This window comes from Clinocottus analis, unplaced genomic scaffold (genome assembly GCF_023055335.1).
Source record: "Clinocottus analis isolate CAN_PGR_092001 unplaced genomic scaffold, fCliAna1.0.p SCAF_10, whole genome shotgun sequence".
Classification (NCBI taxonomy): Eukaryota; Metazoa; Chordata; class Actinopteri; order Perciformes; family Cottidae; genus Clinocottus; species Clinocottus analis.
Window position 1 is genome coordinate 12607844 of NW_027175821.1, and position 27706 is coordinate 12635549.

Consider the following 27706-nt stretch of genomic DNA (forward strand, 5'->3'; position numbering starts at 1 on the left):
GAACAATGAAGAGGAGTTATTTGTCATGGTCATGTTATTGTTCAGTGGTGTCGATTTCCCAACTGGGGTGTTTTTTTACATTCACGCAATTAGAGAATAGTTTCACATTATTTTTGGCATGTGTCAAAATCTACAAAGGCTTCAGCGGTCTGAACCAGACGAGTCAAGGGGATATCGTCCTGAATTTCAAATCTTTGTATTAAGTATTACATATTTTGTCTTTCTATTTCTCATGTGACAATCTTTAAAAAATATATGCTACATATTCTACATGGGTTTGATACCATTCATCTCATCTTACTGCTGCCAATACCAATAACACTAATGATAATAATACTAGTAATGATTATTAATAATGATAACAATAGTGACCTATGTACAGCAGCAGAGATTAGTTGATTAATAAGAGAAGAAATACAAGCAGAAGTGATTTCATGTGCTGTCTTTGCAGTCAAGGGAACAGGAAAAGTGAAATAGAACAAAACTGAAGCGCCGCACGTGGAACATGTTTAGTTACCTGAGTGGTTTAATTGTATCTTACTTTGTACTTCACAACAGTTAAGTTACTCTGCTATAAGTTACTTTTCGCATCTTGACAATTAACACCAAACATAACATCAAACTATTTTTAATCTTTGAATTTATTGAAGTAGAACTTTAATAATTTAACAGCTTTCACTCAGTGGCAGTACAGCATCCCCATACTTCTGCCTGTCTGGAAAACACACACACACACACACACACACACACACACACACACACACACACACACACACACACACATCCTTCCCTTGTTTTGTTGTTTCTCATATGCTGGGAACGGTCGGGGGTTGTTAAGTGGTTGTGATGTTTTGGCCGCTCACCCTGCAGTCAACAAGCGGAGACAGTCGAGGGCCCAACCTGTCCTGTGGCGTGTGCGTGTGCTCTCCTCGGACACACCCAGTGCCGGTAACCAGGAGCACGCCGTTCCCATAGGAAGCCCCGTGTGTGGCGTCCTCCGGTCGTGACCAGGATGATTAACGGTTCCTTCCTTTCCTGTTCGGAGAGGCATTGTCCCGGTGAGCAGCCAGGTCGTCCTGGAGGAGGAAGTCTCTCAGTCCCGGGAGCAGCAGAGGGGCCGATGGCACGATCCCGCCTAAACAGACCTCTTCATTAAGGAGAATCAAGGAGCATTTTATTTTTGTGAATCAACTTGTTTGGAGTTAAAAATAGTCTGAAGCCTTTGTTCACATCTGTTTGAGCCCGGGTTCACAAGCTGTGAGGATCCTCTCAGGGAACATCTGAGATGATTTACAGGATGTAAATAAAGTATTTCGACAACACAACTTCTTTCATATTTTCCACCTTTACTTTATTAATTAAAAAAAAGAGAAAAAGTTCAATAGTGAGCTACTCAATCATTACAGTACTTAAAAATGAAGAAAAGTAGTGAAGGGCTCATTGAAGTCGGCAGGATTCGTCCTCTGGAGTCGTGCACGTCAGCTTAAAACCTGCATTTAGTATTTCAAGCAATTATGAGTTGAGACTGCAAGTAAAGTATAAATATATAGATCTTTATTCATTGATTTACTTCATATGCTCGGTTAACAGTGTTAACAATACCTTCATCAAAACTATCAGAAATAGATAGGAGGTTTTATTACTCATGAATATGTATGAAAAAAATGCAATAAAATCCATTGAATGTTATTTGATAGCATTAAAACAAAACAAGTGAACTTAATACAACAAATATTGCAAATGTTAATTTCCTACTAGGCACTACAGTTAAAAGTTAAATAAAAAGCAAAAATAAATTGGAAATCTTTGTAGCATGTGAGCGTCAACACTGTTTCACAATAATATACCTTCAGAATACAAAATTATACTTGATATAAAGTATCAGTGCATAATCACTTCTTCTCCACATAAACACAATACATTGGATTTGGAAATACACAGAGGTTTAAAATGTCGGTTTTTATAGTTTACAGTTTACTCACCGACAAATACTGTTTTCTTTAGTGGTCAACAAGCAGGAGCGAGCTGCATGCAGGCGTGTGTACTAAGTTTGGTCCACAGCACTTCTGATACATGACGTATCACAAAAGGCTTGATTTGACATGTTGAGTAATACAACTAATGCTCACTTCACACAAGGAGAGTTTTGGTAGCCCGTCCCGCAAGCTTTAACACGCAGCACGAGACGAAGGACAAGGTTCCCTCAGCTTTACTAAAGGTGAATACAGCAGCATAAACAGCATACACATGTGGAGTGTTGGGATACTATATGTTGATATGAGGAAGACTGAGCTGGGAAATCCTTTGGTTAACTTTGAACTATGAATCTAAAGTAATAAACAGAACTGGATTACTAAGTGACAGTGTTCACAATCTAAATAAATACACATACAGAATCAGATTTTCTTTGACACCAGATGGGGGCAAAAGGAGGAATCTACATTGACAGAAACTTCACTTAAAAGCTTTAATGTTGGAGCTGTGATGTTACATCTGAAGCCTCCTGCTCTCTCTCTCTCTCTTCCCTCTCCCTCTCTCTCTCTTCCCTCCCCCCCCCCCCCCCCCTCTCTCTCTCTCTCTCTCTCTCTCTCTCAGCCCGGTTCCTCCATTAACCCCCATTAACTTGTGCTTTCACAAAACCCAGAGAGTTTAAAAAATCATCCAGCGATACATGACGGAGTCCCTCTGGGTCCACCTGAGTTAGTTGTATCAAAGTTAAGGAGCAATGAGACCTCGAATAACAGACTGTTTCATATTTCATAATCAATGTTATATTCTGGTCCATCTGCTTTTTCAAAATCTGAATATAAGTGGATGTAGCTACATAACAAAAACATTTTCTCTTGAAGTTTTTTCTTTTGCACAAATTACTTTCCAGTTTTTACTTTTTAAATACAATTCAAACAATAATACAAAAAAGAGTTTCAATATAAACTTGACAAGCGTGAGCTATCCTGTCTTTTCTGCTCTGGATGTTGTTCTTCATCATCAAAGGCTGCAGTTTGATCAGATCTGGAGTGAAGTGGGAGTCATTGTGGTTCGTTTTCACAGTAGATGACAGAAATACCTGAGGCTGTTTCCAGCTGTTTGACATATCACAGTGAATGTGGAACGGACCGGCAGCATTAACGTCGGCCGCTTCTGGAAACTGGAACGGAATCAACCGTCTGCAGATTTCCTTTTGCTGCTCAGCAGACGCCCTGGAAGTTGGAAGTTACAGTTGGGTAGATTCATGGTTCATTTCAGAGCGTCCTGTCTAAACACTTTAAGAGGGAATCTCATGCGTTTTCCTCTCAAACTTTGCAACAGCCCAGAGACGAGAGTCAGAGGCAGACAGAGCAGAGAGCTCCAGGCTGTCGGTCAGATCCTGCAGGGCCGCAGCAGGAGCTCACACAGGCGGCGTGGAGTAGCGCACCACGTAGTTGTAGTCGGGCGGCGGGCTGTGACACTCCAGACCAGCGTCCAGGGCCGAGTCGTCCAGACCGAAGTCCAGAGAGGGAACGATGGCGAGGAACTTCTCCTTCTCTGACTCGCTCAGCACAGACTCTTTACTCTTACTCACCGCCTTCATCCTGGAGACACAAGAGAGACACCATATGAATAAAAAAGGGAAGTAATATTGAGAATGCAACAACACAATTAAATTCAACTCTGAACACATCGGATGGAAAGAGAGTTGTGCAGTCCTGCTTCCTTCAGCTCAGTCATTTTATCTCAGGCTGATTTAGAGATGGAAATTCATGTTTCTGGTCAGAGAAAAAGGGATTTTAATTCATTTTTTTTATTTCCAGTCGCTTGGACAGTTGCCACTTCCTCTAATCCCGACTTCAGAAATCAATGTCATGTCTCCAGCTTCCTCAAAATGGTGCCGCTAGAATATTAACAGGAATCAAACACAGAGACCACGTATCAGCATATTTTAAGATTTTACTGTTTGTTTTTAAAGCACAGAAAGGCCACCCTGGACACCCTATCTTTACTGCTGACCCTTTAACTCTTTATGAGGCGAAACGCAGCCTTTGATCCTCAGGAAAGTCTCTTTTGGTAGTTCCACGAGCCAGGCTCAAGACTGAAGTGGCTGTGCTTTCTCCATTAAGGAGCCTGCACTTAAACTGTCTGAGGAAATTAGGCCTTGTACAATAAACAAAAACAGAGGAAGAAAAACACAACAGACAACAAATTGGTGTCATGCTGACCAAGAAATGCCACAAGACGTGTTCTCAGTATGTACCTCACAAAACATTCAATGCATGTAATTTAAATATATTAATGTTAGAGCATCTTTTAAATTATGCTGAAGTAGATTTGTTTCGGTTAAAAAATGGAAACAAATCAGATAATGAGAAAAAAAGCAGTCAATGACTGCCGTCAATGTATAAACAACAAGCTGTAACTTATTGTGACTAATATCACATTTAGTCCCCAAGACTTCTTGACTGGATCGCTCTCACAACAGAGGTCTGTTTGGATATTCTTTGATTCCAGAAATTCCCCTCCGAGCTGTACGATCAGACAAACCTGTCCTTATTCATACACGATGTCATGAATCATTCTCAGTCTTTCTGCTTCATTTGAGCCTCAGAATATGAGTAATTGCCTCTTATTGTCTTTGGAGGTTGCTAAGGGTTTCCTGAGCTCCACTCTCGAGGCCAAAGGGTCGGCGCCCAGCGGGGGCCGTGACGCCGCCGTACTGGAATGTTGGCCGTGTGAATAATTACCTGATAAATTAGCCATCAAAAATACTTAACAATAGTACAGTATTGCCGTGCCTATGCCAGGCACAAGTTAGGGTAAAACTGGAAACTCTGACCAGAAACAATTAGCAGATTTAAAGTTTGAGGCAATTTCCTTGGCAATATTGCTCAATCTATTAAAAGTTGTGCAGGGGGCTACTGTTTAAAAGAAGTCAGGCTCGATTAGAGGTGAAGGCCGAGGGAGCAACAGGTGGACTTCAGCTTAACAAAAGGAGCACAGGGCTATAGCTAACAAGGGAGGCCCTTGTAAACCCTCCTAAGTTCAAAGGTGGCAGTGATTGAGCGGTTGCCCAGCTAGGAGGATCCTTCTCTGCCACCCGAGGCCCCGATGACACCAACCGGCCTGTAATGAGTCGTCGTCGCCTCAGAAGTTACTTCCCCAGCAGTTGTTTACATGTTTCCTCTCAATAATGTGTAATAACTTGTATGCCCTTTACACTCAATGACCTTCAACTGAACAGAGATTTGGGAAACTGAATGCACTATTCTTTACTATTAATAATCCTCCTTTAACTCCTTTAAGTGGGAGCCACACTATGTAGAGACAGCAGAATAATAGCGAAAGGTTTAAAGTGTAATTACTGAGTTCAGAGGTTTGACCCTGTAAACTAACCCTGTCACTGCGCCGCAGTAAACTTAATGTGTAAGCCTAGACACCAACAGAGACCCTCATAAGAAAAAGATTTACAGAAATCTCACTGATATTTGACTTTATCCTCAAATAGCCCACAAAGAGAAACACTGTCTCTTGCACTGGCGGGCTCCACATCTTAAAGCCATCAAACGATTCGCTGGATATGGTGTACAGACTTAAAGCCAATGTCACTCCTTTGAGCTCATTTGTTACCTCGCATTACATTTACCATGACTCATAATAAGTTGAATCCAACTGGGAGGTATCTCATTCAGGACTCTTTTGTGAAAACAAAGGGGTTTTAGTGTGCGCTCTTAAAAACCTCAAGTGATGCAACCACACAGCTTTTGTGCTCAGTCCTTCAGTTTGTCACCTCCAAGCTTTCCCCCTCCCACTTCTCTTTTGTGCCGCAGTCTCTCCCACATGGCTTCTTTTCCAGACAAAAGAGAAACTAACCCCTGATGCTTTTCTAAGGCAGAAGAAACTTGTGTTTGTGTGAGTGTATGACAGTTATAGCGTCTACATTCCAGCACAGCGGGGAGGTTTCCAAGCAGGTATTTTGCAGCGTCTTCTTGTGTGTGCTGGTTTGTCACTTGCAGGGCATGTTGTGTGGTGTGGTGTACGTACGCCAGAGCCATGATGCTCAGCGGTCGGCCAGCCAGTGATTCCAGGCGCCGCAGCGTCTCCATGTTGTCAGACGATAGGCCCATCCCGCTGTCCGACTGACCGCACTGATGAAGAGAGAGAGAATAATCAAAACCCCTTCTTTGTTATCGGAGGTAAACAAATAACACATAACTTTTAAACGTAATGAAGGCATGTTTTGAAGTTACATCTATTCAGGTGTGTTTCTTTATGTGATACTTGACGATCTAACTATTAGGCTGCCCTTTAAGCTGAAAGGGGACAGAGACTCGTCTCCTTTGACAGAGAGGGAGACTTTGTCCAAAGCGTTTGGACCTAAAACACTAAGTTACAGCAGCACAGGAATCCAGATTGTGAAGATTTTCTTGGCTAAATGAGATGACATAAAGATTATTAGTCATTGTTGAAGTGGCGAATAATATGGTGAAATGGTGGCAGAAATAAACTCAATAAAATTTGGCCAAATATAGAACTTTATGACTATCTTACATTGGAAGGAAATAAAATGACCAACAGCTGTCAGCGTTGAAGACTCCTTTCGAAAGGTATGAACTTAAATCCGATTTAAAATTCACCCTGAATAAAAACATTGTATGTTATATACTCTCATACAATTTATCAGACATTTATGTTCTCGGGTGAAGTTTCTAGTAAACTGTCAAAATTCCTGTCGTTTAACTAACGGTGTGGATTAGGATAAATTAGCACGGATTGCGCGTCTGTTTCTAGTTTCAGTCCAGATTGAATAACTCACCTCGTGGTTCCCATCCGTCCCATCCTCCATGGTAACCTCATCGAAGGTCTTCACACTAGCAGGACGGATCTTGATGTTCCTGGCGAGAAAATGTTTCCAGGATAAGTCTCAAAATGTTCATAAAATGTTCTCTTTCTGTTTAACAATCCTTTGATTACACTAGAGGCGAGAGGGAAAGTCTAGCAACAAAACCACAGGAACTTAATCACTTAAAACAATAACGCGCAGCATCTGTGACGTTGTACTTTGAAAACACACCTTGTTGACTTTGCATTTCAACACTCAGAGGCTAAAACGACTGCTTAATTTAGCTTAAAGGCTAACTGTCATTACTGCTTTTCAACACCTCATCAATAAACACACTTGGAGGACCTGTGAAAACCAAGAGCTCGACAAATATTATTTTGAGTGCACGCACATTTTGAAGCTGCTTCAATGGTTTTTGGGGAAATTCCTCACAGGAGCAACAATACTGAAAGCTCTCTGGCCGCCGAGCTGCTGTGAGTACGTTTCTTATCACGAGTCGATCAGGACTCATTGTGCTCAGGTCAGACCTAAATGTTCTTAGAGTGTGACGGGAACAATAATTGTTTGGAATATTATTTAGTGCAAACTAATGGTTTAGTCATTTCCTTCACAGAACAGACTCAGCGGCGTTTGCAGTCTGAGGTTTGGTTAATGTTTTTAAGATAAGATGATTTATTTACTTTTAATGTCTTCAAAAATTCATAGGCAAGGAAATCTATGTACTGAGGCACAGCTGTGTTTTGAGCTGTATGTTAAACATCGGCATGCCGATATGCTGATGTTTAACATACATAAAGTGTACCTGTTACTTTAGCTAACATTTGTTCGCATTAAACATAAAGAACAGCTGAGCTGGATGAGAATGTCAGTAGTTTGGTAGGTAATTGGTAAAAAAAATAACAAAGTTTTGGATACATTTATATTTTGACCTGATGATGGTGTTGGATGAAAAGTTAAGGGAGCATCAGTAGCAAATTACAACAATTCATCTTAAGAGTAGCATGAATGTCTGCACTAAATGTCATTGCAACACATCCAGTAGTTGGAGATAGTTAGAGATATCTGACTCAAAGCCACAAATATGAAATGAATGATGCCGCTCGAGGAAAAATCAGGGGATCACACAGTCGGAAGGATTCACTCGGCTGCTTAAATAACTGCACTACAAGTACACTAGACGTTCAGTTTCAAATCAAGCAGCCCATGAATGAACGCTCCATGTTCTCACCATGTGCTCCCTGAGTTGCGGTGGGAGACGGGTCGTGTGGGCGTCTCCTCTGACAGCACGGTGGCGGACAGGTCTCCCAGCTTCCCCAGCAGGGCAGTGTTGATGGGTATGTAGTGCTTCCCCTCCTAAATCAACCAAACAGACACAGAATATCTAAGAGTGCAGCCGTACACGTAGCCGAATGCTTCTGTGACGCAAATTATAAAGAGAAGAGAGGCTTGTGGGTCGATGCTGTGTGTACGCTATACAGAGACACGCACAGCTGGTGCCGAGCAGCCAAAGAAACTGAGGTCATGCCTCATGTATCCAGTACAATATACTTTGTTCATGGAGTTGGTGGAGGCAGCAAAGTCTGTGACAGCCTTCCTGCACTGTAACAATATCTTCATTAATAAGATTCAAACCCCTCCACTGTTTACTCTGGCCAGCCTGAACTATTTCTCATGATTTCTCAAGACTCACTTATTATGCAGCATTTTAAGTTTCCCCCACTTTTGTTTAAAATGTCTGTGACTCACTGAGTTAACATGACTGCGCTCGAGGGAGGTGACGGCAAAAAGCTTCCAGTGCATTAATTAAATTAATTTGAATGGAGGAAAAGACTCGATGTCCATCTGATCCTATGGAAAACCTGACTAAACCTCATTAGTTTTTTCTTTAAAAGTTTTCCTCTTTTTTGTGATTTACGATGTTTTGTCGCGTTTTTTTTAATCAGTTAAACAGCAACTAAAAAATAAAAAGTACAAAAATAAATACAAGCAAAGGTGTAATCAATAAAATAATGTGAGCTAATTTACATCTACCCGCTCCAGTTTCAGCATCCTGGTATTGCACACTGCTGCGACTCACTGGAGCCTTGGATAGATCAGAGCCATTGTTATTCCTATGAGTGACACCCCAGCACCTTTACATTCAAAATGTCTGCTGTAAAAAACATCACATTGGTAAAGGTGTCATTTCCTTTTAGTGGAATATGTTTTTGTAATAACCAAATGCAGATTTCTTTCTCTAGTGCATATTTGTAACAGCTAATGGTTGTAAAGTATTCAGACAGCCTTGTAAAATCTACAAACTTTCAACCTTTCACAACAGTCATACGAGACAGTGTTATCTTGCATCACACTAATAATTACATTGTTTTTCCATGTGTTTTGAAGTGTAGTTCCTCTTATAAGACAAATGCTGCCATATATCAAAGAGAGCCAAGTGTTTGTGTTGAATGTTACTTCCCCTCTCAGTTACTCTGAGCACCCCCCTGGGCGAGACGCCGCTTTGAATCTTTTTTCAGCGGCAGGACTCTACACAGCAACGCTGTTTCCTAAATATTCGCAGCATTTATGACTCATTATGCAGAACTAGTGTTTTTATGAAGGCACAGTATGATCAAGATTCCTTTGGTGGGGATGTAAAAAATAATAATTTTGCTGCAGTATTAGTGATTTACTGAGAATACACTTGCATAAATCTCCTCAGCGAGTCTCCTTTAACTTTCAGTTTGAGTTTGCACCAGAGCTCAACAGCTGCTGATCATAAAATGATGATTCCTGCTACTGTTGAAACAATCTATGACACATCATATGTAGAGTTCAAACAGTGCACACTCTGTCTTGTCGACCATACCTGTTGCACGCTGGCCTGAAGCAGATCTCCCAGATGTTCCACCAGCTCAGTGAAGGTCGGTCGCTGCTGTGGCTCCCCGTGCCAGCAGTCCAACATGGTCTGATATCTAAGAGACAAGAACGCACCACTGAACACAGACTGCAAGATGCACAAATGCAAGACTTCAGCGTACTGGACGGACTCTCTAAATGCTGTAATAAAACAACAAACAACATACAGTATATTTGGGTTGATGTATTGAAGCTGTGACAAAGCACCTAAAAAACCTGTTGAGCCCTCGGACCCTAATTAGGGGAGTCTTTTATACAAGGTCACAAGGTACAAATCAAGAAAAAAACATGGTATAAATCTCCACAAAAAAGAAAAAAACATGTTAGGTATCAAATTAAACATAAAAATCAGGGCTACAATAGTATATAATCCCCATGGACAACTTCAAAACACAACTCAAGCAATAAGTAGGATTAAGGGTGAGGGCTTGAAGGGCTACAAAGCAAAACAACTATCCAACAAAGAAACCTTGTTGCGTTGAGCGAACCACATCTGGTCCACCTCTAAATCAACTGTCATTTAGAGTATTCATACACACCCTATTTCTTTTTATTCTCAGGTGACCCTGAGCCTCGAGGGTGTATCTGATTCTCTGTTGGTCTTGGGTGTGAGAGCACACAGCCCTGCTTAGGTCTCTGACAGGCTGTCAGCGTCTCTGCCCATGTGGCAAGACTTTAAGCTTTAATGTAAGTTTCCATCACAGTGTCCAATCTCATTTTGTGGGGAAATTTAGAAACATAGCACCATGGCTGCTGTTTAAGTTACAACATGTTACTGATTGGGAATGATGGGGTTGATGGATCCCTTGGTTTCTGTTGCAAGCAACCAATACTTCCTGACAGATACTTTAAGCTTTATGTAAATACAACAATTGGCATCATATCGGTCAATCTCAAGTTTGAGGACCTGGAAAAGCAGATGGTCTGATGCTGCTTTATTAACCCCCACCCTCCTCTCCATCTGTGTTTGTGTAGAGTATTTGTTGGAGTCTACTCGACCAGGTGGGAGCCCTCCTCATGGTGACAGGATGTGGGGAGCTTGATCACAGCCTTTATGCATATCATTGATGAGGGGAAGTAGACACATTGTATGACTGCACAATTTAAACCACATTTCCTGCCTGGTCCGCAATGAGAATAAATAGCCTTCCCCTGCTTGCTTGAGTGTGTGTGTGTGTGTGTGTGTGTGTGTGTGTGTGTGTGTGTGCGTGTGCGTGTGTGTCTGTGTGCTTGCTATGTAGATAATTGTAGAACTGAGCTACTTTGTCCGGTTGGGCAACTGTGGTAGGATGGGAAGTGAGCATCCTATTTTTTTGACCTCCTACTCTCTGAGCAGTATCCGCCAAATTCCTCTGCAATGCATCAGGGCGGGGGATCTTATTCACAGATGGAAGACAGCATTCCTGCTGCTGTGGTACAAATTATTTGCTAAAACCTGTCTACAACCTCATGAGCATCATTCATAAATTGCGAGTTTGAGGGTCATGGTGTCAAAATATGGACTTACAGACTCAAGTGATCATCTGCAGACCCGTCCAGAGCAGATAAACCCCACCGACTTTCATTTACACAGATATCAGAATGTTTTTTATCTCAGCTTTAAATTAGACGCAGGCCTCAGCCATACTCATACGAAATATAATCTGGCCGTTCCATGTTTCCGAGATGGAAAGTACAAGAGATTCTTGGCACCAGTCGGTCTGAATCTACAGATCCTCTGTTCTGAACAACAGCCTGGGTTAGATTTTGTCTTTCGTTTCCAATCACTGTCTTCTTTTGCACAGCTGATAAATTCATTCAGTTAGCTTTACTTGGCACACGCTGCTTTAAAACTATAGACCTTTGGATATCACATCATTATTAAGCAGAAGTGCCGCATTATGCTTTCAAAACAAATATGATTTGTGGACTATTCGAGTGATTTTAAATTAAAACCAGACAAAAAGTCGGCCCATATGTTGGCGGGAGAATCAGAGCTGAGACTGTGATCGCTGGATCGGCTGTACATTGGACATAAAAGTTGATGTACGTTTGTTATATAAATAGTTCTCCCAGCTGAATCACTGACTAACTGCAACAAAACCACAGAAAAGTTCTTTCTGTTCTCTCACAGATATTTATGTCCAGCACCATCTAGCAGCCCTTACTCCAGTTTCTCCAGAACTCTAGACATTAAAACGTGGTGCTCAGTTACATCTGCACCACTGTCAGTCAGAAAACGCTTCAGAGCTTCAAGGTTGCCGCTGCAGAGCTAATCAGTCGCTAATGTTTCCTCCTGCTACATTCATGGCAGGATTACCCATGATTCTTATCAGGCACTCCTGACCTCCTGGTGCAACCGCAAAGAGGGAGGAAGACACAATGCCTCCTCTTAGGTGTATATCGATATGGGAGGATTTTACTTGCTGCCTATACTTTCTTGGATTCCCGAGAACATACAGTTTGGAATATGGAGCTGGCTGTGATACACACGACGTCTCCAGATGTACAAAATGAACGTTATTACGATTCAAATATTATGATTGATAACCCTACAGTTTCAAAAGACAGGTACCCAGGTTGAGACAGAAAAACAGCATATTAATTATGTAAATGATCCCAAACACAGCACAGGTCACGGTTCAATGAAGGTGGACAGCAGGCATGTACGATTTTACTTTCATTTGTTGACTGAAGAAGTTGTTAAAGACTCTTACATTTCAGAAGAAGAGTATTCTGGCGCTCTCATCCTGGTCCCTTCTTTCAGTCTGCAGCAGAATTCTTCGTCAATTTGGACGCCAGGGTACGGTGAGGCACCTGGGAGAGGAAGGAGGGGGAGAGGCTCATTATGTTATTTGTTGTGCCTAAAAAAGACAACACAGCGTATATATTTATGTGAATCGACATTTGTGATGGAAACTTAGTGGTACTGTAAGATGGATGCTGTCACTTACATTATTATGGGGTGTTACATGACGTTGTGAAATCCTTATGTAAGAATATCTTTAAGACAGTGAAGTCATTAGTCTCAGCCACATAAAGAGCTGCTATTATACATAAAGCTAGTGCTGGTTCATTTCAAACACATATTGCATAAATAATAAATGATTGAAGAAAAAAAATCCAATATCCAATTGTGTTGGTTTTGGAAAATAGCATCCATTCTATGTTATCAATATAATTTCATGAGTCAATATAATAATTGTGTTTGCTTGAAACCCATCTACAATATAACACTCAAATGTAGAGTTAAAGCACAGCTTCAGCTTGTGTTTGAGCAGCAACACATTATTGTTCTTATTTATCTACTACAAAGTGAAATTGATGTTCTACCTAGCAGACAGGAGTATAATGACACTGGAGCAAAGCAGCGTACCGTTGTTGAATTTAGCCAAATAAAAAGCAGCCACCTAAAAAATATATATCTTCTTAAATTCACACTGTCTTTAGGATATTTATTCATTATCAAAGATTTACTTTGCCGCCAGACGGTCCTTTACAAAAGGAAAATGAATTATATTTCACTCTCTTCAAATCCAAAAGACTCTTATGACAAAAAGAGTAATTTAACCTCGCAGAACAAGGCGGTTGCTGATCTACCGCTGCCTCATTGGGTTTGTTAGTTTGTTGTATTGCATTCTTTGATGAATCCGATCCGACCCTTAAAAACACCAAAGTCACACAATAACACAAACTAACTGATTGAGGCAGCAGGAGACCAGCAACTTCCTTGTTCTGCGAGATAAACAGTAATGTTTTTGTGAAAGAAGTGTGGTGGCTTTGAAGTGACCAAAGATAGCAGCTTCAGTTCCCCATCGGAAAGTGAAGCGGTGAATATATTCTAAATGTAGCACAATATTTACACCTCAATGAATAATTTTTCAGGTGTCTAAAATACTTATTGCTGCTGCTCCCGTCCACAGCAGTACATTACTTTACTCTCCTGTGCCGGTGCTCTTTTCTGTTTCTGCAAACTAAGGGGTGTAATACACAGACTATTGAAAAGTATCTCAAGCAACTCTACTTAAAAAAGCTGTTCCTTTATGGTCCCAAATCAATCTAAATGTTTTAATTCTAGACTTTTACTTAAACATTTCTTGTAGTTTTTAGAAAATATACTTAATTTACTTTACTTTATTATTGATGTATCATGTGTGTTTTATAGTGCAGCAAAACAATAATATATAATCTGTCACGGTGGAGTCCCATCGCCCAGGACTCTACTATTAATTTAATCATGCCTACGTGATAAAATATTGTTTCACTCCTGTGTTTTATGACAAGACAGAATATTCTCTCAACTCATCCTGATAATGAGGTATATCTTGGATGACCAACACCACTCAGGGCTGGTGAACACTATTCAAACCAGTTTTGGGATATTTAAACACACAAAACGCGATTGTCTCAATTTTGGTTCAGAGATAGGTCTGAAAATCCCGCTTTGGTTACCCTGAAACTTTTGACCTCTGAACATGATCAGGCTGAAAAGCTTTCTTTGCCATTGTTCCTGGTCATTTTGTATCCTTGTTTCCTGATTTATTTTTCTGAGGCCCCGCTAACAGTACCCAGATGTGTAAGTGTTTCTTTAACGGAAAAAATGTGGTGAGAATGTGTCAAGAGTGAAAAAGAGGGAGAAAGAAACCAAGAAAAAGAAGGAAAGACAAAAGGGAAAGTATCATAATGACGTCAGTGTGCTTTACGTTTAAAAGAATATGCAATTTGACACACTTTTCTTTCAACTGCAGTGGGTGACGACACCGTATGGCGGTGATTCCAAAGCAACACAGTCAAAACGAACAGAAAAGCAATACATCCAAACTTTGGTTGCACTTCCTCTTATGTTTCTACTGCTTCCCATGGTGCCATTTAAACATAAAATATTTCACGTTGAGTCTTGCTATAGAAACGTGTGGTGAGCTCTGTGCCACGGCGCACAGGCAATCACGGGCCGGCACACAATGCTGCCTTAAAGACTGCAGTGGTTTCACAGCAGGGGAACACTTTTACACTGATCTGGCTGCCTGGTTACAATGAGTTTGTGTTGCCAGCTGGGACCAAACGGATAACTTAAATAGGAGGTGTTCTCTCCTTTTAATGTCCCATGACTGTACTAAAAATCACAGACGAACTTCACTAATGTTAGAGTGGCATGACAATAGTTTTCTCAAGCTGACAATGTAAGCTCAAACCATATTGTCCTGAGGGCACAATTACACGGAAGAAGAAGAAAAAGGCATCTGGTGAGGCTGTAAAGCTGGGGGCACTGAGGAGTACACCAAGCTAGTAGAGCGCTCTTCTTCTCACGAACATCTCTGATAACAGAACCTAACAGGCTTTATGCTTATGTGAGGAGGTTCAACACAAACTACCAGTAAATGTGAAATCAATGTCAATATTTTTGACCCATCTCAAGACCTAATACCATTCCTAGGTAACCTCTGTGTTGAGAATGAAACGGTAACAGTGCAGGGACAAACACGTAAAGGGTCCGGTCTATCTGACATGCAGCGACCGAACACATCACAAGACTCTGCTGATGACATATTTAAATCCGAGACATCTTAAAGGTTTAGCATTTATGCCAAAAAAACAGCTCCCTGCCGTGTTCCAGAAAATAATAAGAGAGTTGAGTTTTACGGAGTTTTAAGTGTTACATAACTCTCATTTGCGGTACTGTTTCTGTTCGAGCAAGTGGAAAAATGCCCATGATGAAAATGTTACTGAATGCGCATGTGTGTATAGTGAAAATCATAAGCTGTGCCTGAAAGGTTATTCCAGTAATGTATCAAGAACTATGTGTGATGCATGTCAGCAGGGTGTGAACTATAAAAAGACTGCGCCATGACACTTACCCAGAGAAAAGATCTCCCAGATGAGAACACCAAAGGACCAAACATCACTCTGAGTCGTGTAGATCTTGTCAAAAATGGCCTCAGGTGCCATCCACTTGAGCGGCAGTCTGGCCTGTGCAGATATTAAAATAATAAGTCATTTTCCCTCCTATCACAGTGCGGCGGACATCTCACTATTTACACATAAGTGGAGAGCCAGTTGGTTTGAAGTGTGTGAGCAGCTACTGCTTTTGATTGAGCTGAGACGTATTTAGTTTTATAATCTAGAATTCAAAAAAGCACACTGATCTCAATCATTTTTTGTGAGATTTCCAAGAACTGCTGAATTTATTCAGTTCTTTCACCTGTTCTGCCAAGTCAGTGATAGCTTACCGTTTTGCATGTTATCTTTTAATAAAAATGCTTTAAATATTTTTTATAAGCCAATAGATATCAGACAGCTGGAAAAAGACTGGGTTTAAATAAACTTACATCTCCTTTGCGCACATAATCCGGGTCTTTGTAGATGTCTCTGGCAAGTCCAAAATCACAAATCTTCACAACATTATTCTCAGATAGCAGGATGTTTCGTGCAGCCAAATCACGATGGATGCACTGATGAAAAACAGAAAGCAACAAAACCGTATTCATTGCAAGTTCTCTGCATGTAATTGACTTAACGGTTCTCTGCATAACTATGCTGTGCTTCTTGCATAGCAACATATGGTTAAGTCATCAGTGGCATTACAATGGGAGATGAAGTGTTCCATATCCAGGCTAAGAAAGTCCGTAACAGATTATCTACAACAATGGCTTGATTCTTATTCAATTCATTCAATCAGTCCCGTCCGGTCTCTCCAAAATTATGAATGACTTAAACAATAAATGATAGACTCATAACTTTGAGAAACAGTGGAGTAACCGTCATAGTAGAGGCAAAATTGTTTACACTTAAATTTAGGAGTTAGTTTAAATTGTCTTTTGCTGCATATTTCTTTATTTACAATGCAGGAACCTTTTGTTTAAAGTGCATGTAACTACAACTTTGAAAGATTTGACTACTCTGAACCATTTTGCCTCTACTTGGACACTGTTGACTTTGCTAGTTTAACACTCCAGCTACAGTAAACCAGGGTGAGCGTGATCCTTCACTATCCTGTGTAAAATGTATCCAAATAATCATAATTATTACTGTTTGATAATATATATCAAAATAATATGATATTTAAATATAAAGCAGTACAGGTACAAAAAATGATAGGCAGCTGTTTAAAATAAAAGGCCTTGATGGACGTCTGATTTATGTGAAGAAAATACCTTGCGTGAAGCCAAGAACTCCATGCCTTTTGCAACTTGGAAACTGTAGCAAATTAAATCCTCCAACGTCAGGACTCTCTTATATAAATCCTCAGATTCTGTGAAACAAAAGAACAGAATGTTTTCCCAGTGTGACAATTTTTTTCGATTGGATATAGTAAATGGCAATAACGTTTAGGAAAATAATCCAAATCATCAAAGTGTCTTTTTTTTATTGTGATCAGCCCCTCTCTGTCAGATAAATCATCTCTGAGGAAACACTTACAAACTAGACATAGTCTTAACAATACGTCCTGTACGTGTCTCCTTCTACACACTGTCTTGAAAACTTCCTTTACAGACGGGAAATTAAAACTAATTACAATTCCTCCTATTTTTTAAATGCCAGGTGAAACGTGTGGTCATGGGCCCGGCGTGCTGGTCGGGAGTCTGAGGGAGGAACTCACAAGGAGTCCTTCCACTGGCCCACCTGAGTAAACAGCCAATCAAACCAGAAATAACACATTGGGAACAACATGGCTGACGTGCCGTGTCCGAGCTGGAGCCACAGAGCAGAGCAACACTCAGGTCAGGACAGGAAATAAACAGACGCTTCCCCGGCTCAGTGGGGTGACAGTGGCTCCTGCTGCAGTGATTGTACTGCTGAACAGGAGGAGGAAATGTCCTATCAGACTCAGGCTAGAAAACAATCTGAAGGGGAGCTTTCATTCCTTTGCAGAGGTGAGAGGATGGGGGAGGGACAGCAGGAGGGACAAACAGGAGGGTTGACAGGAAGCAAGACGTGCTTGGCCTTTACCTTCTTCCTCTTCCTCTGAGTCGCAGTAGCTCTTATCTTCGATGAAGCCAGAGCTGGCTGAGCTTCCGTTGCTGGCCACGCTCTCCAGGCGGCGCTTCATCAGCTCGCTCAGCTCGCAGCCCGATCCTGATGACACCACCTTACCGTCCTGGCTCTGAGCAGCACAGACGCATATATCGTGTTACATACGATGCGGGCAGACACTGCTGCTGACATGCATGGGGCTTCTCTATATGGTTGTCAAAAAAATAATTTTGAAAAGTCTAAATCATGCAGCTCATGACTCACCTTGTAGACGAGAAAGTCATCTCTCTTGCCTCTCAAATAGTTGGACAAGTTGCCGTATTTGCAGAATTCCACTATCATCATCAATGGGCCTGTTAAAATGGTATATCTCTTATAATTATTCCTACATCATGTGATAGTTAAGAAATGACAGTTTTTTCTTATATATTATACTTTCTAGACCCAAATATTGAAAAAGGTGGGATCCCTTTTTCGGTAGTAAAGCTCACCTCCAGGCTTCGTGCAGGCTCCCAGCAGGTTGACCACGTTCAGGTGATGGCCGATGTGGATGAGAATCTTCAACTCTGACATCAGAGCTTTCCGCTCATTTGACGTAGCACCTCCTGTAATAATGACATAATTATAACACATTAAGAACTTGTTCAGGGTCAGTTGGTGTATTAAACATCCTGACTTAAAGGATATACATTTTCACAATAAATTAGATTTTCATTGTCCATTCATTTTGGTTTAGCAACAATGCAACAATGTTCTGTTCAACAACATGAACACTTGGAATCCAAAAATAAACAGATTTTCAATTTTATAAAGTTAAGATGGAAGACATTAAACAAAATGAGAGCACCTCAGTTTAGCTCATATTCAAATGTAAGTATATGAAGGTCTGTTCCTCTGTTGAACCATATTTGTATACGCAGGTGGTAACAAACTTTATATCAACACTCAAACACACAACATAGAATCAATATTTCAATAGTGGTGAACATGCTTCCTTTAAGTTTCATATTGTTTGGAAATGGAAACACCACCGTTGGATGCATGGGGACAATAATACACAACATGCTTATACCAAAGTGGATACAAAATCTGAACACACAGATGATGCCTTATCTTGCATTTCAGGAATAATTCTTGTCTAAGTTTGCATGTCTAGTGAGAATGTGGAGAAAACCTTGTTGGATAGATTCCTGGGGAATTACATGTTGAGAGTTCATTAAATATGATGAGAACATAATATTGCTTTAGGCCCAGTTATATGAAGATGAATGCCAACACAATCTGAAAAATAATGATGCTCACATTAAATACCAAACTTTGATAAGTTTGAACAATGATTTAACCAAGATTCAAGGCTTGTTTTATGTTGCTTTGACCGACCTGATATTTATGAGCTCAAGGCTAAAGCAGCCAGTCCCTCGCTAAGCCGCGGCCAATTGAAGGAGGCCTGCTGCTTTACATTTAGTTTGACCTACGACTAACAACAACCAGAGTCTGTTCCTTGCATAGAGTCTGTGATTTATGCTGAGGCGTGATTTATGATATGACAGTGACCAATACATCTATATCAGCCATATTTGTACGATACATAATCCTTGTATCTCTGATTAATGATGGTTCTGCAGTTTGCTTCTCCAGTAATAACATCATAATGAAAACGTTTCAGCTTGTAGGATTTTCTGTTTTGATTAATGAAAAAATATTTGTTGTGAATATTTCAAAAGACTTGAAATGGGAAAACAATTCTTCTTAAAAAAAACTTGGAGAAAGCAGGTAGTTTCCAAATGTTGGACTCTATCAAATGAGGAAAAAAATGTTTAACTGCTCATTTGGTACTTGCATCTTCAACTTTTGAACTCTTCTTCACCTGCAGATTTTGGACATTCTGATCTTAGCTGTCAGGCCTGCGTCTCTTTATCATGAACCGGATTAGAGACCCTAACCTTGACCTCTAACTGCACTTTGCGAGGAACAGACATTGCATGATTTTTTTCCCCGATATGCCATACAAAGATTAACTGCAGGCACATGTTATGCTGTAGCTCTTGAGTTTGAAATGTGCGCAAGAAATAAATCTTCTAAAGAAATGACATTTATTATTCATCTGCTACCCATACAACATTAGACACCGTGACATTAATGCTAGCCTGTCGGTCATGAGTCACATGGGCAACTACTTAATTGAAAAAACAAGTGGTTCTGTCAAAACAAATACTATTATTTCAAGTAGAGAAAACATTTTTTACCTTTCAACATTTTGACAGCAACAGTCTTGCAGGTTGAGAGCTTGTCTATCCCAAAGGCAGAAGCATCCACCACTTTACCAAATGCTCCATGGCCAAGGGTTTTGCCTGGCAAAGGAAGGATGTATTCAACCACATTAGAGTTTCCTGTAACTCAGGCAGAAAAATCTGACCAGGTTCCCTGTCAGTCAGGCTATGGGTCTGGAATTAAAACACACGCCAGACATTTTTCCGAGAGAATTTGTGGCTCATTTAAGACTAGCGCTAATAAGTAATAGCCCTACACAAAAGCTGCAGATAGGGTGGACACCTATTCCACGCACATTAATGTGGCTGTGTATATTCTCAACGTTAAACCTTTTGTGGTTGGACTTCTTGTTCTGGACAAAGCCAATTGCTCAAACCAGAGAAATCAGACACAGTAATGTAAATGAAAGTTACAGTAAAATTATTTTTGCATTGGAAAATAACAAATCATCAGCAGCATTACATGCTGGGTTCAGTACATTTTCATTCATCCAGCTAGCAAGCTATTTGTACACTAATATTGTGAGATATTTCAAGTGTGGATATTCTGTTATTGATGAAACATCATCTGAACAACTAAAGTTACAGATTTCAGCTTTGCAATTAACAGATTTAAAAGAAACTAACTGTGTTTAAAGTTGCTCTTATTATATGAAAATCATATTTTTAACATTTTCTTGCACATTGAAATCTCACCTAGTCGCAGTCGGTCACGGGGAAACTCCCATTTACTGCTGTCGTACTGAAGAAGATCATTCTGCTCTTCAAGGGGACACTCGTCAGGGTCAATGATGATAGACGGACCCATCTTATATTGTGCCGGTTGCTGAGGGTGTGAGATGACAAAATATGAATTATCTAATATGTTTTTGACAATGACAACCACAACACAATGCAGAGTTTTGAACTTTTGTTTCATTTCAAGTTCTCAGTAAGCAGTAAAAAATGTTGAATTGACTTAAAACATTCTCGCTCGATCCATACTTGACCAAGTCAATGGTGCATACATTTCCTTGTTGTTTTATTTGCATGAGTACATTACGGTCTCCTTTGTCTAAACATACAAACATGAGCCAAGCAATTTTTACTCATGGAAGGAAATGTGGCTAAATTTGTCTTTCCATTTAACTGTGTGAGTCAGTCGCTTCTACAAAATGATAAGAGTCGAATTTGTTGAAACAGGAACCCCAAAAAATGACAAATGCCATGACACTTGAACTTCACACATCTTGAAAAATGCAAATGTCTTATACTTTCTAATAAAAATAAGTAACATAAAGTCTTACCTTCCTCAGCTTGCGGATGAAGAGGATAAGCATGAGCCAGAGGAATGTGGCTGCAGCTCCCGTACACACCAAAATGATAACCTCAACGTTTGGCTTCCCTTCCTCTCCTGGAAAGAGAAAAAAATGACTGTCAACTACCAGACTTCATCAGCAAAGAAACCACTCTGTACTTTTGTGATCTCATAAATTATCATATAATATAGAAAAGGAGTTGTTAAGAACTGGGATCAAAACAAAACATTCTCTTACAAATGTGTCAGGCTTTTGTATTTTTTTTTCCTTTGTTCATTTTCTCGAAAAAGAAATGGAAACATGCTTTAGTGTTTATTTCTGGTTTGTTTGGGAAATGCATACCACAGTTTTTCCGATAATATTTTCATCCAAACACTGAAACACTGTATGCCTTGAAACTGCACAACACGTTTGTTTGGCTCATATCATGAAATCTTTGACTAAACAGCAAAGCAGAACATACACACAGCCTGTTGCTGAAATATCTTCGTGGTGTAGATAACATGGGTAACAAGTTCAGCCTATGTAGAATCAATTTGGGAAAAACTACATGGATGAAATCTCACCTACACTGCCATCTTGACCTCCACATCGATTAATTGACATGTAAAGGCACACACACGCTAAAAGACATGCTACACCAATTATCTACTGTGTTTCCAGTCCCTTGGCTGTTGTAGCACTAATTAGCACTAGCTCGTTGCACTCATTAGTGGACCTCTTAACACTTCACAGAGGTCATGTCCTCAAGGTAAGGACTCTCAGCCGGAGCCTCGATCATAAAACCCTTGAAGGAATTCACTTGGCATTCCTGGCAGCCACAGATTTTCTGTCAGGGGAAACTTTTCATAATAAAGTGGGACCAGAGCTATTTGTAGTGGTGACAAGAACACAAGAGGGCCTCTGAGACATTTGGATTGGACATGCAGAATATGCAGTGACCTCACTGTAATAGATAGGCGATTAGTGTATTTCATGTGTAGCCCGACTGACTGCAGCACACAACACTCTACTGACAATACAGCAAGTTGTTGGTGAGTGTTGGATCTTTTTTGATGGTTCGTTAGTTAATAGGTGCCTGAGGGACTTACCAAACACAGTAACAACAGCACTGGTTTTCACAATACCCTCAACATTGCTGGCGATACACTCGTAGAGACCCTCATCATCTTTCTTCACCCTCTCGATGGTCAGAACCCCGTACTCTCCCAGAGTGATACCTGCAACACACAATTTCTCACTCAAGCTGATAAAGTTTAAAAAGCGTGGCATTTATCATTTGGGACTCAGGCTGGCGAAGTGCAAAAGCAGACAGAACGCTACAGTGCATCTTCAGGCACTTGAGCGTATAAAATTACAGCTGGAAAGTAACCCGCTCTAACTGCAGCTGAGGTTGTGTTTATGTAGAATAATTCAATTTCTACTCAGGATGTTTTATACACCATGAGCCAGAAATCATATTTTCTGTAGGGGCTCACGTTATGCAATTACCTAAAAGGGATTTAGCATACTTTTCTTCTAACAGTATCTGAAGTAGTGGCATTATTGTGTGCTGAATACCACTGAATGCAACCTTTACTTCACCAACAGGCTGTAATTCTATAAATGATTGCAAATGCAAGTACAGCTTAACTGCACACATGTCTCCAGTATGCATAGATATGAATTTTAGTACTTTTGGTAAATATAAATTGAACATAAAAAATGGCATCATCCGCAGTTAGAATCAGAAATGTAAAGGCCGGCCTGGTCTTTGACCATTGAGAAATCGTCAGCAGCTTTCAAAGCGGATGACAGCTTCACAGATACAGTCTTACTAATAACACAATGTATTATTTCTCTTTAATCCAGTTCTGCCACTGATCACCAATATTATAAAATTGCATCATATCATATGAATCATATCACATGGAATAGCATTCTCAGGTTACCTGGTCCTTCCTCCACCTGGACACCATTTTTGTACCACATGATGTACGGACGAGGAACTCCCAGAGCCAAGCAGGCTAGCATCAGGGTGCTGCTACTGTTTACATCTTGATTTGTCAGATTTTGACTCAGCCAGGGGCTTTTTCTTACTGCACAAAAAAACAAACATAAAGAAAGTTTGAATTAAAGTGGCTGTTTCTTTATTATTGTCTTGATCATGATTATTGATCATATTTATCTTGATTATTGTCGATCATTCCGTTTCTCATATCCTCCTCTAACTCACCTTTTACAAAAAGTGCGGCAGTCTTGAGTTCAACCTTCTTTTCGAGCTTGTATGCTAGGCACTTGTAACCTGTAGTGCTGGTTTGGGACACGTTATGCAGACGGAGAGAAAGAGAAATGGAGTAGTTGTTGATATTAAGACTGAACGCGTTTGAAGTGATGGTTTGATTCTTGGAATCCAACCACTGCAGGTCTTTGTAAAGGTAGCGAGCTGCCCGACAGGTCAGAGTGACGTCATCCCCCTCGATGGCTGAGCTAGGTTCGATGGCGAGTTCCTCAGGGTGATCTAGTGTGACAATAGATTTCAATGATGTTAAATCATCCTCAGTTCCAGATACATTCAAAGATCAGATGGGGTCAACAACAGTTACTAATTATGGATAAAGAGCATTTAACAGGAGTCCACCTCATCTGTTTTACATGAACAGAGACACGGATCCTGCTGGCCCGAGATCCTGTGTTGGACAATACATTATTTTTTTTTTTGGACACAAAGCTGCTTGTTGCAATGCCAGGAATGTCAAACGTGTAGTTATTTCCTGTTTCATCACTGTTAATTGAAAGCACGTTGCCGCTGGCCTGCACGGCTGACAGCGCTGCAGCACTCATGCGGTTGGAGAGAAGCTGAGTCTGGGCCCCAGGGGAACCAGACTCAGCTTGTTTATTCAGATTGCTGGAAAGCATTCTGTGTTCCGTAAAAGAAGACAGCTGTTATTACATTTGTGCCCTCTTGTTTTGCCGTATTCTCCTTCTTTTTCCGTCTTTCTCACCTCTGGACGAGAGCTCTTGGGAATTCTCTCACTCTGTGAGACACATTTTTGGGATTTGGCATCCTTTCAAGCATGGGTTCACCCGCATACATCCCTCTCCAAAAGCAATCCGTCACCCCTCAGGAGATGTGATTCACTCAGCTTTTAAAGAATTGTGATTCACTTTACTGCAAAGTTAACTGTGCTTGTGTGCAGTGACACCTCATTCCCACTACTACTACATGACTGTCCTAATGGAAATTTATGTTGGGAACATTTGTAAATGCTCATATGCACATTCAAAAAGTGAATTCTCATAGCAGAAGGCTAACAGAGAAAGAGGAATGACCTGCTGGCACCGAAGCAGGAATGCAGTTATTCATAGTTATTTTTAAAACCGTGCCGTTATAGCACTCCATATGGCTCAGGACATATTTGCCTCTCTTTCACCCTGAAGCCGCTCAGCTACAGTGGAAGATGGTTTCAATTAATGCCCCCCTCTGGTTTCTTTATTGCACAATGCAATCTGCACATTCCTTTGCTGTTCTTGCAATTCTTTAGTGTGTACTGTACTGTTGTGTGTACTGTGTAAATCATTTGAAAGAATCCAGTGCACAGTATTGTGCACTTTGCTATTATTATATTTTCATCTAAGAAGTTCAGATTTAAATATTTCACCTCTCATGTTCTGGTGACCCACTTACCATCAACGTAGAAAGGGATCGTCCTTATGCTGCTGCCAACTTTATTCTGGGCCACACATGTGTACTTTCCTGACATGATAGCCTCTCCTATCACCAGGGTGCTCACAGTCTAATTGGGATAAATGAGGCAATTATTACTGATTGTTCCATACAGAAAAAAACATGTCGAGATAAACAACAAATGCTTCATATCACAATTCAGAATCCAGCTTTGACTTGAACTTTCAGTGTGACTTATCCTTGAGATTCAATCACCATTAGAGCAGCAAACCAACATTACCAGTTAGGTAAGAGGTCCAGGGCATGAATTGTTCTATACTCTCCTGTGTAATAATAAATGGATGCATCTGGTGTTTAAAACCCGCTGAGTCTCCTTCAGACCCGCACTATAGATCTTGCGCCGGGGCTCAACGTCAATTTCCTGGAAAGCACTTCTAACGCCATTCTCAATTTTATCATTGCACTAGTACAACCTTTTAATGACTTAAATAGACAAAATAATAAGTGAGACTTGGGTAAGGGCCAGACTGCGTGGGGCTCTGTTTAGTGTTCAGGGTGACATCTGTTTTTTGGGGGCCAGTTAGTTACATCAAAGAGAGTGAGTGATGTGGGTGTATTGTCTGGGTGTATGCTGGCCTAAACTTCCTGGGCTTGTAGGAGCCGTTGTGCTGACTCTCAAGACACACAGCTCTAGCCATGAAACTATTTCAGCGTCACTGTACTAATGCTAACATTACAAACACTCAGGCAGGAACAGAATATGTGTTTAAAAGTTATATCATATTTTCCAATTCATGCTGCTCTGACACTTGTCAAAACAGTGATGGAGTGGCCTTATGGTATTATGTTACGGCTATTACTCACCATGATGTAACTCAAGCTCGAACACAGTCATTTAAACAATTGTGCTCAGTCCCGAAGAGGTGACCTGACCAGACGCACTGTGACCTCTGTGCCCCCCGGTATTTTCCCTATATTATGACCCGGGCCAGTCTCGCTCTCTACTGGGCCTTCAGGGGAGGCACTGAAAAGTCCGGCCCTGACTACGTTCTTATTCACAGGCCAAAACGATTTATGTGGGGTGACAGAGAGGAATTTACTTCCAACAAATCCCTGTTCTTTTAAACTTCTGCTTGTTATCATTGACCCTTAGTACTAACCCTCATAAAGCATCAGCGTTTGGGCACAAGTACTTGTAAATAAGTGCTGCCTCTCTATTTATGCCAGAGACATATCAGAACTGATCCTCTATAAAAAACTGCCAAATTTACAATTATTATATGATTGTGAGTTTTATTGTGTGCTTAATCAGTGAGTAGGAGACAGTTAACCTACTAATGAACCATAAATGATCGGATTCCCTACAACAACGAATATTTGCCTTACTCGGCCCATCCTGCTGTAATGGGTTCCTTTAACCTAATCCTATAGATGGACGCTTGTGAGGAAAAGGAGGACTGTTCTTAATTATGTTTGGGGTGAACAGTTTTAGTCGACGGCTCCCACAGGACATTTGTCTGCAGTTTCCGTATTGTGTTTAGGTTTGCACAAAAACATGTGTTTGATGTTTTCTAAGAAAAGCTGATGGACTGGTAGATCCCACATACACACCTGAGTGTTGATTTCGCAGGAACAAATAATTGAGGTGTAAGACAACTAAATGCGCTAAATGTATTGGTGTGACAGACTATTTCTATCTGCTTTAATCCACAGTTTTCATGATCAAATTACAGCAGAACATGCTTTCATAACAAAAGCACACTTTCAGCTGTTTTTCAGTGTGTAAAGTGGCTTTTCTTCACATGTAATGGTGAAGGGTAGAATCTATAAAAGTCTGTTCAAAGCTCTTGGCACACACAGAGCTCAAGCCATATAGCTTTTGTACTGTTTACGAGGCTTAGATTCAAGAGTCTAAACAGCAGAAAAGATTAATTGATGTCAGAATAAAAGATGTTTCTCTGGCAAGGCCCAGGATGAAGCTGCAGCTGCTTCATACAGGCCTTCTTTATATGAAAAAACTGTGTCATGGAGGTGAATGTCATTCCATTAGAGGAAAACTAACTGTGTCTCGAAGTTATGGGTTCACCCTTTTCAAAGAACAGGAAAAGTCTGATCTTGCTCATTAAAGGTAGGAAAACCAATGCCGTTAGTTATCCAAGTATGTTGCATTTGTGTTGTAAATGTACATTACGACGGTGGCTCAGTGGGGAGCAGGGTTGTCCTTTAATCAGAGGATTGGAGGTTAGATCCCCGGCTCTGCTAACCCATGTTGATGTGTCCTTGGACAAGACACTTAACCCAAAAAATTGCTCCCTTGCTGTGCCTACGATGTGTAGATGTTAGTTAGTCCTGACGGGCAGGTGGCGCCTCCCATCAGTGAATTGAGTGAATGATGTCACGTAGTGTTAAAATGCTTTGAGTGGTCGGAAGACTAAAAAATACTATAAAAGTTACAGGTCCATTATATATCAATCTAGCATCTCCCTCTCATACATCATACATGTGAAAAAAAAAGATTTTCACATATTTTCTTGGTTGTTTATTTCAAGAATAAATCAAGACTTTTTAAGAGCAACAATGAAAAACTAGAGTGATTTTAAAAGGTACTGCTGAGGGCTCTTTATGGGCTTTGGTCACAGATAGATCATTCAAAACTAATGGGGACAGAATTAATCACTTTCAGTGAAAAAGAGTACAGCATCACTGCCAATAGCAGAAAAATTGTCAAGATTTATGCATTTCAGATGCTGAATCTGACTTTCAAGCCCCTTCACAAGAGGTTTCTACTCTTCTTGATCCAATTATTAGA

At 40.5% G+C, this 27706-nt stretch overlaps 1 protein-coding gene across 3 annotated transcripts in view; it reads right to left on the bottom strand.

Annotated features, from left to right (window-relative positions):
* Window positions 1–2570: 2570 nt before the first annotated feature.
* The window catches only part of kdrl (kinase insert domain receptor like), a 45073-nt gene continuing 19937 nt past the window's right edge, over window positions 2571–27706 (bottom strand). For all 3 annotated transcript variants that reach the window (XM_068589239.1, XM_068589230.1, XM_068589220.1), the window contains 19 exons: window positions 24898–25006; window positions 23446–23730; window positions 23162–23308; window positions 22322–22450; window positions 21219–21325; window positions 20629–20758; window positions 19909–20013; window positions 18154–18267; window positions 17927–18015; window positions 17639–17792; window positions 16843–16940; window positions 16018–16140; window positions 15547–15658; window positions 12409–12508; window positions 9663–9768; window positions 8043–8167; window positions 6788–6866; window positions 6016–6119; window positions 2571–3572 (listed from right to left, as the gene is read on the bottom strand). In XM_068589239.1, coding sequence (XP_068445340.1) covers window positions 3389–3572; window positions 6016–6119; window positions 6788–6866; window positions 8043–8167; window positions 9663–9768; window positions 12409–12508; window positions 15547–15658; window positions 16018–16140; window positions 16843–16940; window positions 17639–17792; window positions 17927–18015; window positions 18154–18267; window positions 19909–20013; window positions 20629–20758; window positions 21219–21325; window positions 22322–22450; window positions 23162–23308; window positions 23446–23730; window positions 24898–25006 — 2400 coding nt within the window. In that variant the 3' untranslated portion in view covers window positions 2571–3388. The remainder of the gene's footprint in view (window positions 3573–6015; window positions 6120–6787; window positions 6867–8042; window positions 8168–9662; window positions 9769–12408; window positions 12509–15546; window positions 15659–16017; window positions 16141–16842; window positions 16941–17638; window positions 17793–17926; window positions 18016–18153; window positions 18268–19908; window positions 20014–20628; window positions 20759–21218; window positions 21326–22321; window positions 22451–23161; window positions 23309–23445; window positions 23731–24897; window positions 25007–27706) is intronic.